We start from the raw sequence: 9,326 nt of genomic DNA, 5'->3' as shown, positions 1-9,326 counted from the left end.
ATCATGACACGTTTTCATAGTATGAGATCCCGTCGTGGACAAATTTAGTATTTCTAGCTTGTTTAGCACAAAGATTATGAATGAAAATTGTAGTTTGCCATTTATTTGTTCAATGATATTTTCTTCTTGTTTTTATTTTTGGAGTTTTTATATTGAGACCACCCTAAATTAAATCCTGGATCCGCCATTGGTGGTGGTGGTTTGTTTCACGGGAAGAAAGGGAGAGCCAAGAGAGAGTGAGAGAACTCTACAGAGAAAGAGAGAACGGGAGAGAAAAGGATGGAGAGAGAGTTTTAGAATCTTTTGGGTGCCCACGTGACACTCAAATAAAAATATCACATGTCCAATTAATTATCAATTTACCAAAATATCCTCGACGTTCAAAACCTCATAAAATCTTCATTATAATTCTGAATCACATTCTATTTGTGCTCACGCGTTCGTCTCGATGAGTACTATCCAAATATATAAAGATAAGTGGAACAATATGTAGGGACCAAATACGACCTCAAAAATTCCATTTAATCTACTAGGGCGTTTTCGTCATTTTACTTATTAAAAAAACTATACACCGTAACTATAAAAGTGTTGAAATTACAAATAAGAATACGAAATACTGAATAGGTAATTTTAAATAGTGAAATCCAAGGACGGGATTTCACACTTAAAATTTTTTGGCTTAAAATTTTAAACTTTATCCCCAAGGGTTGTACATGGTCTAAGGATTGGAAAAGTAGGCTAAACCTTCGAATGAGCTAGCCATAATAATTTGGTTTGAATACGTTTTTGGTGAGAATCGAACATAAAACCTCATTTATTTAAAATATTAATATGCAAATTTATGAATATATATATATATATATTTATATTTATATCGATATCAGTTATTTTCAATGGAAATTATGGAAATTTGCGAGGTATATCAACTTATTCAAATTTAGTCGAAATTAGAGAAAATTTCTCAAAAAAATTCAAAAGTTCAAAATCTACAATGAGTTCCGGCAAAATTTTGGTAGTGAATAAGTAAATATCGTCAATATTCATTGATTTATATTTTCGTTGATATAGGGTGAAGTTTGCATTTCAATGCCCTTCCATATTGATCCTTAATTTTTCGACTATTTCAACAAAAACATGGACAATTTCTTAAATATTCTAAATATTGTTTATAAATAAATAAAAAATGCCTTTAGACTGTATTATTACGTCGTTGTTGTGGCTTATTTTATTTAACAAGGGAGAGATGGCGCGTTAGAGAGATGAGAGAGGGATGTGTGTATGAGGGATGTTTGTAGTGTTGTTGTTATTCCTCTAGACAGTGTCTTTATTTATAGTAACAAGAAAGGAAGAATCATTCTCCTCCAAGAAATACAATCCTAAGTCATTTAGTACTACGGTCTAGTGATATTCATCTAGACTTGTAAGTGAGAGGTTTTAGTTCATTCTCGCCAAAGGTAAATTTGAACTACATTATTGCTAGTCAATTGTAAGGCTAAGCCTACTCCCTCACTTTAATGTAGATAATATCGTTTATTCAAAAATAAATAAATAAAAGGAATACAATCCTAATAGAGAAACAAACGATATTATCTATCGATTCTATCATAACAAAAGAAAATGAGCTTAGCTTCGCAATAAGAATAATATGGTTCAAACGGCATAAAGTTTAACACACCTCCTTTGTGACAAGACAATTTTAAACCGCGACTTCTTTACCGTTCTATCCGTTCTGATTTCCCACCAAATGGTGTATTCTTCACTCCCAATTCCCAATTGTTAGGGTTTTGATTCAATTTCAATGGAAGCGCCACTCTCATCTCCACCTCCGCTGATGAATCGGAACCAGAGGTCGCCGTCTCCGCCGGCGACAACCATTGCCGATCTGAACGTGGATTCGCTGGCTCAGTGCGCCAGCTACCTCAGTCTCCAGGACCTCTCCAACTTCGCCATGACCTGCAACTATCTCAAAAAGGTCGCATATTCCGACTCCATCTGGCAGCGCTTCTACAGGGAGCGGTGGCCGCGGAAACCACCGTCCTCCGCCTCGCAAACGCCAGGAGTGAGGGAGGCCTATCTATCCATGCTTAAGGATTCGCTGCAATTCAAGTTTGCCGATCCGATTGTCGTCGATTTCTACACCGCTGCCAATTCAAATCGTTTGGATCACATATTATTGGACAAGAATGATATAATCTTCTCTCAGGTATATATGATCATATTACACCGTTTTCTTTCATGAATTTTGAGTCTGAATAGTTGGGAAAAATCTTCAATTTCCGTTTTTTAATTTTTGTTGATTAGGGTTCACTGATACGAGTATTAACGATTGATCGTTGGTTAAACGGAACGGACTCGCCCCTCACTTTAATTGATCACAATGCAAGAATTACTTGCATGAGGTGGGCTCTCTGTGGTTTTCTTTTATTTTGCTTAAGTTTGGCTCAAGGGAAGTTCTTTTATTCCTGAAATATTGACATAAAATACAGGTTGTTTCCGCTGAATGAAACATCTTTATATCGAAGCGAAACACAGAAAGAGGAGAATGCTTTGGTAACTTCAAGCGCTGACCATTCCATTCGGCTATGGTGGAAGGTATTACGTGAATTTGGAATATTTTTCTTGATAGACTCCGATTTGTTTGTTTTCCATACCTTTGATTTGGTAGAGTTGTCGCTTGCTACCTACTTAGTTCAGGACAGGCTCGGGTATACCCCTCCAGGGTTTATACAAGATGGCGCCTTGTATCTGCAGGAATTTATCCCTGAAATCTTATTGTTCTTTTTTGAATGCTAATGTTGCATTTTTGGTTTTCATCCACATGGATTGATTTTCAAAGCTAAAACTCCGTCCAAAGTAAAAAACTTTACTTCGTAAGTGGCAGTTTGGTCTAATAAGTTACACTCATGATCTTTTGTCACATCCCGGGCCTGCTCCACCATCGTAGCACGATATTGTCCGCTTTGGGCTTACCATTCCCTCACGGTTTTGATTTTGGAAACTCACGAGCAATTGCCCAGTGGGTCATCCATCATGGGAGTGCTCTGGCCACCTTCTCGCTTAACTTTAGAGTTCCGATGGAACCCGAAGCCAGTGAGCTCCCAAAAGGCCTCATGCTAGGTAGGGATGGAAATATATATTTAAGGATCACTCCCCTGGGCGATGTGGGATGTTACATCTTTTCCTCTACACCAGTCTATTAAATATTTGTTCTTGTAATTTATGATTTATCTATGTGATTCAATTACTATTATTGTACTGTGATACCATCATCAGTAGTGTTCAGTTCTGTGTTGAGTTCAATATTAGGGACATAAGGAGAATGATTGCTCATTTGCTAGGTTATGGTTTCAACTTTCTCCTAAGGGTCCTAATCTCATTATTTTGTCACAGGGTGCTTGCCGAAGATGTTTTAGAGGTCACAGTGGCCCAGTTTCAGCATTGTCAGATAAGTTGTTAGGTGATGGAGCAGGAAAAGTATTGGCAAGTGGAGGGGAAGATGGCACTGTTCGCCTTTGGTCTCTTAGCTCCAGTGGGAGACGTGGCCAGCATGCTTTAAAGGCTACTTTCTATGGGCATGAGAAGCCCATCCGATTGATGTCAGTTGCTGGGTATGATGGTCCTTTTGAGGAGATTATATGTTTCTTTTCAGTAATACTAAATAAACTTCTTGTTCATCGATAAGCTGATTCAACTTCGAAGATAACATGTAGATATCTACCACATCTCATAAGTGATTCATCTAAAGAAGTTTATTGTTGTGCCTTGGGTGACAAATTTTCCCATAAGATTGATCTATGTGTTTTGGTCTTAACGGCAGGCACAATACCTCTCACTTGGTAACCGTTTCAAGAGATTCTAAGGTATTCTCTTTTATCCATCGCTAGTAATTGCTGATCAGCCATACAACGGTGAATTCTGTTACACTGTCATTGGTATCTGATGATTGTGGTTTCTAACAGGTGAGGGTGTGGGATACAAATGCATCATCCTTTGCTCGTTCTTCATGCTGTGTGGGGATGACTTCTACTCTTGGTGCCCCTATAGACATGAAGTGTCATGAACATTTGGTCTATGTTGCTGCTGGTTCCTCCGTTACAGCAATTGATTTGAGGACAATGCGAAAAATTGTCATTGCTGCAGTGGACGCAGAGCTATATTCTTTTCAGGCAACGCCATCCAAATCTTTATTCTGCATAGGCAGCCATGGCAGGTACAATGAGTAGAATTCCCTTGGTTTCATTCGTCTTGTGTGCCATATCTAACAAAAGGTTGAAGTTTGTTCTAGTCGTAATCTTGACATTATTGAAGAAATGAAGTTTTCTTAATTATGCAGAGCGATGCTTTACGATATAAGGATGAACTGTGGTACCCGGAAATCAGAACCAATAGCGGAGTTAGAAGCTGGACACAAAGGGCCGGTGCATTACTTGCACATGGACCCATACAAAATTGTCACCGGAAGCCCCAAGGATATGCATGTTAACATTTGGGAGGCTGACACTGGTGCCCTAACAAATTCCTTGAGCTGTGGTCCTGCAGGTGAAACAGACAGAAGCTCTTTGTTTTCTGCCCTAGCGGTAAATGGGAGTAGAATAGTTACTGGAATCGTCGATGTCCTCGATGATGTGGGATGTTTACGCTTTAGGGATTTCACAAATGCTTCTTGCCCTGTCGTGAATCGCGACAAAGATCATGTTGCAAAGTTTTGGAATCAGGAGTCGTACAGTGATACCGATGGTTCAGATGACTGAACAGATTTTACTTGTAGATGTTGTATGCCATATGACACTTAAATATTTGTAGATGTTATGACTTAATTTATTGGATTATTTTCCTTTTTTTTTTTCCATAACAAATATTTCTTTCATTCATTTCCAAAAGCTTGCAAAGGTTGGTGATGAGAAGTCCAAAAATATCAACCCCAGGTAAATTTCATGCTTCAAATCTGACGAGCTTTGACTTCGTGTGGTCCGCTAAAGAAAGGTTTCACGTGAAAGGGTGTGTTGAATAATGTAAAGTTTCGTATAAAAAATTACAATGACTAATTAGATGACCACATTTTGAATAATGTAAAGTGTCGTCGTCTTTGGTTCTTCACAGGAGGTGTCGTAGCATCGAGGCAGGCCGCAGGTCCTTCTTGTTGAGAGGTTTCTAAGACGCTTGATGCCAATATGGATCAAATACAGTCTTCCGTGGAGAAAATTGGAGGAAATTGAAGAAAACTTGAACAAGCTCGAGCGTTCAGTGATGACGCGAAACCACCCAAACAAGCTCATTCGTTCACTGCCGCTAAAACGCTCCACCTTGTCTAGATGTTCCTTCAAAAATGTTCATAGATCAAGCTCCAAAGCTTCTTCAAAATATTATTTCAATAGCGGTGTTTCTGATGGCAATGAGGCAAAGACAATCGCGGTTCATTCGTTCACGCTGAGGGGAACTACATGAGCAAGTGAATCCAGGAAAGAATTGAGAAGAAGTACAGTACTCTGAAATTCAGAGGCTAACAGATAAAGAGATGAGGCCACAACTTGCTGCCTTGTTTCACTGCCTAATGAGAAATATGAGAATCGTGTCGGAGTATCATGAGGCCGAAAAGAGAATCATGGAGACGGTAGAAGCGCCCTACGAAGTGTTCTGCAGCGACTCACACGGCCACACCAACTTACTACCTACTCTAAGCTCGAAACAGAAATTCCAAAATCGTGTGCTTGCTTTACATCATATGTCTAGTTTGCTGCTGCTAAGAACGACACGCCTTCGCTATATCATCATTTGTTAGCTTGTTTGAATAAACTTCCATATAAAGATGTGACGTCTGCTGCCATGACAGAGTTTGGGAATGATGTCCGAGAGCTAATGATTCGACAAGTCAAGGAGCATAAGCTAAAGAAAAGGAACGATTCTCCAAGGTTTTCGAATACCTGGCTAATTATTCAAGAAGTGCTACGGAATGTATGATGGCCTTATAGCATTCGAGCGATGGGGATTGATGACGGAAGTAACAGCAACTCATCATTACATGTTGCAGGCAATTTCATACGATAGGCTTTCAGAAAATTTTATTTTTGTTCTTTTTGGTGATCAACAATATGTAGTTTTTTGTTTGTTTGTTTTGATTTGAAGTAATATTATTTATGGAACATTTACAATTAAAATTGCTCTGCTCGTATTGAAATTTTCGATCTGTGATATCACGAGCTTGGCCCTGGCTCTCAACGGGAGTCGAATTGTTACTGGTAGTGCCAACAATGTTGCAGATGTCGGATGTCTCTGCTTTAGGGACTTCGCTGATGCATCTTGTCCTGCCTTTAATTCTTAAGGATGATCATGTTTAAAAGTTCTGAAATCCACAAACGAAGGAGATGGAAAATCCAAGAGAGTTTGTACATTCGATGTTATGGAGAATTTTACATGTAAGCAAAGCAACGCTTTATGCGGTCTAATTTACAACGAAATGCAGCATCAAATCTCGTGCTATTTACTTTAGATGCTCCATTTCTGCTATTTACAAGTATGAACAAGTTCTGTTTCGTTTTGTTTGTGTCTAAGAAAATAAACACTGAGAGTTTGAGGCACTCGGTTTTGTTGATTGACTAAGCGAAAATCAAGCTTGTAAAGCTATTCCATGTAAAGTTTTCATCAGTGTTGGAAGAGCAAACAAAAGGGCTGCCACCAACTCCGTCATAGATTATTCCACCGAACTCATCATCTCTACCAGCCTGCAGTTGGTTCCTTGGTTCTTCGCCGTCAATGCTGTCATCATCTGAGAAACTTGAGTTCTTCTGAACCAGATCTCGGAATACTGAAGATTGGAGGAGTAGGCCAAGTGCGGTGGGAGAAGATGATTTGCTGGTGCGGATGACTTCTTGCTTTCGAGGAGAGTGTACGTAATCAGAGGCAAAAGGATTTGTGAGTGAGAAGGGAGATTGCTCGGTTGTCATGTAGCTGCTGCCCGCAAATGGTGTATTCTTTGGCTTTATGACTGCCTCTGGTACTTGTTGAGAAGCTATCATGTCGTCTGCTCTTGGTTTCAACCATCTTATGTAAGAACTCAAGTCGAAGTTGGTCACAGCATTGATCCCTCTGTACTCAATTGCTGCAATGTCGTAGGCGCGAGCAGCTTCCTCTTGCGTACCTGGAACGCGATAAAGGCACATTGCTCAGAAATTGGAAACTCCTTTTCATTCTAATTTCCTGATACATGCGATATGTAGAGAGATATGGACTCGAACACAAAAAAAGAGAGAACTCACCGTAAGTGCCAAGGTAGAGGTACTTATTTCCGAAAACTCGTCCTATTCTCGCTTCCCATCTACCGTTGTGATGGTGCCTGTAAAACATGAATCAAACACTCTTTTAGATACTGTTTTTCCAACTTTTTAACGAATTGATGCGAACGATCTTTGAAAAAAAAATCAGAAATATTACCTTGCTACTCCTCGGTACTTTGATACACCTCTTGAAAATCCACTGCTCTTTCTGAAACAAAGAAACAAATAATTCTTTCAACAAACTATCAAAGGAAAATCCTCGGTGAAGAAGTATTTCTGCGAAAAAGATTTTCGAAGATGTTACCTTCTTAACGAGGCCAAATACTCTTCTTTTGTCATAGATTGCATGATCCCGATTTCGTTGTCATAGTCAGATATCTGTAAACAGATCATCAGGGTTTAAGATCAGATATTCTACGTTAATCTTCTAAAACCATGCCAAAGCACATCTCTTTAGATTTTCCGAATATAAGCTCCATAAACTATATAAATTTGTACCGGAAAGTTGGTGAAAGTCGATGCCCCCCAGTACTTAACTGCGGCTAGATCATATGCTCTTGCAGCAGATTCTTCTTCATCATAAGCTCCAAGGTAAACTGCTCAGTCCAAATAGTCCATTCAAAAGCGCGATACGTTAGAACGCAAGATTTCAAACAGATATCAATACCCAAGGGAAAAAAGAAATACATAAATCAACAGATCGAAGTAAAATGTGACATCAAAAGTCACAACCTACCTTGTTTCCCTTTCTTCTTCTGTGTTGAATTCCATGATAGCTTGTCCCACAAGTGAGCTTCAAATCGACCAGTCCACCGATGCCTGCTGACACCACGAAATCTCGAGCTTCTCTTCACAGTGGTGGCAGCAGAAGCTTGATCAGCTGGCTTTTGTGCCAACTGCTGCTCAGTTTGGCTATTGCCACCAACTGCAGGTGGGTCTCTTCTCCTCCTCTTGACACACCGGGCCGCCTGAGCCTCAGGATCCGCTGTCCTCAGGCGGCACCTACCTGCGTTCTCTTCATTCCTCACCATCATGAACTCCATCTCTCGAGATAAACTGCTCCCGCTCGTCGTTGTCAAATTCGGTGGTGGTTGTTACTTGTTGATGTGGTTGCTTGAGCTGTAAGGAAGGATGTTGGAGCGTATATATAACTTGTGTGCTTGTTTTGGATCTATCTGATTAGTTTTCTGTTGCCACAACTGTTTTGTGTTAGAAAACAAAGGAGACGATGATCTCGGAGCATCTAAGACAACATTTTAGTGTCCGTACTGTGTTTGTTAAACCCAAAGACCCAAAAGTTCGATGTGGTTTTTTGGAGTTAGTGTTAACAAACACCAAAAGTGAACCCTAACATCTAAGAATACCTTCGGACATGCCGATGTCTATTTGTTCATATTTGATTTCAATCTGAAAAACTCACTTTCCCAATTTCTGTTGGAGAATTCTAAAATCTGACGTCGGAAATTTGACGAATCAAAGTACAAAATGTAAAAGAAAGAATAATTCACTGCTGAAAATACCAATGTATTTATTGATAAAACTTCACACTTGTCAATCAAGCAAATGGTTATGGCTAGGTCGCCAGCAATAAACAAGTTCAATGAAATCCAAATCTCCACATTGAGCTAGTCGTTTAGATATTGGACCCGTCATTTATAAAAGTCGAACTGGATACGGTGTACTGAGAAATATTACTAAATTGTGATACTAATGACAACGTTTGATTTTATCAAGATGTTGGGATGTGAGCTATTATTAGTATTACCCTATGTGATCACACTTGTGGGTAAGTTAAGGTTCGTAAGTTTTTCTTAGAATCGCTAATGAAAAGAAGTCATAGAAACTAGAAAATCACCTATCAAGTTAAGCACTTTCAAGTGCTTTTTCAACAAGCATTTTAAAATATTTTTTCAAGAAGCACTTTCAAGACATTTAAAAACATTTTTTTTTTTTCAAAAAACACTTACAAGTGTATTTTTTCGTAAGCACTTCTAAGGTAAATTTTTGACATCACTAGTAAAACTCACTTGTAATAAAAAACACTTGTTAATAAAA

General features: G+C 39.0%; 2 protein-coding genes across 2 annotated transcripts; one reads left to right on the top strand and one right to left on the bottom strand.

Moving 5' to 3' along the window:
* The first annotated feature begins 1,676 nt into the window (after nucleotides 1-1,676).
* On the top strand, nucleotides 1,677-4,839 carry LOC126611665 (probable E3 ubiquitin ligase complex SCF subunit sconB). Its single transcript, XM_050280039.1, has 7 exons — nucleotides 1,677-2,203; nucleotides 2,302-2,399; nucleotides 2,487-2,592; nucleotides 3,391-3,608; nucleotides 3,818-3,860; nucleotides 3,960-4,210; nucleotides 4,334-4,839. Exons 1-7 carry the CDS (start codon nucleotides 1,799-1,801, stop codon nucleotides 4,749-4,751), a joined length of 1,539 nt encoding a protein of 512 aa, XP_050135996.1. The 5' UTR covers nucleotides 1,677-1,798; the 3' UTR covers nucleotides 4,752-4,839.
* Nucleotides 4,840-6,593: 1,754 nt separating this feature from the next.
* LOC126610443 (AP2-like ethylene-responsive transcription factor At1g79700) lies at nucleotides 6,594-8,314 on the bottom strand. Its single transcript, XM_050278494.1, has 6 exons — nucleotides 8,008-8,314; nucleotides 7,770-7,867; nucleotides 7,576-7,649; nucleotides 7,429-7,479; nucleotides 7,254-7,330; nucleotides 6,594-7,135 (listed from the first exon to the last, which is right to left on the bottom strand). Exons 1-6 carry the CDS (start codon nucleotides 8,312-8,314, stop codon nucleotides 6,594-6,596), a joined length of 1,149 nt encoding a protein of 382 aa, XP_050134451.1.
* Between the last annotated feature and the right edge of the window lie 1,012 nt (nucleotides 8,315-9,326).

The sequence above is a fragment of the Malus sylvestris genome, chromosome 17 (assembly GCF_916048215.2).
Source record: "Malus sylvestris chromosome 17, drMalSylv7.2, whole genome shotgun sequence".
NCBI lineage: Eukaryota > Viridiplantae > Streptophyta > Magnoliopsida > Rosales > Rosaceae > Malus > Malus sylvestris.
The sequence above is the reverse complement of the archived record's forward strand: the minus strand, read 5'-3'. Positions and strand labels throughout refer to the sequence as shown.

What these genes read in the sequence shown, in the direction of transcription:
- LOC126610443 (XM_050278494.1), bottom strand. Translation starts at nt 8,314, where the DNA reads ATGGAGTTCATGATGGTGAGGAATGAAGAGAACGCAGGTAGGTGCCGC. An exon ending in TATTTGGCCTCGTTAAGAAG is followed by an intron (nt 7,480 to 7,575) that starts GTAACATCTTCG and finishes TCTTTGTTTCAG; the next exon opens with AAAGAGCAGTGGATTTTCAA. An exon ending in CCTCTACCTTGGCACTTACG is followed by an intron (nt 7,136 to 7,253) that starts GTGAGTTCTCTC and finishes ATCGCGTTCCAG; the next exon opens with GTACGCAAGAGGAAGCTGCT.
- LOC126611665 (XM_050280039.1), top strand. Translation starts at nt 1,799, where the DNA reads ATGGAAGCGCCACTCTCATCTCCACCTCCGCTGATGAATCGGAACCAG. An exon ending in GCAAGAATTACTTGCATGAG is followed by an intron (nt 2,400 to 2,486) that starts GTGGGCTCTCTG and finishes CATAAAATACAG; the next exon opens with GTTGTTTCCGCTGAATGAAA. An exon ending in CCGTTTCAAGAGATTCTAAG is followed by an intron (nt 3,861 to 3,959) that starts GTATTCTCTTTT and finishes GGTTTCTAACAG; the next exon opens with GTGAGGGTGTGGGATACAAA.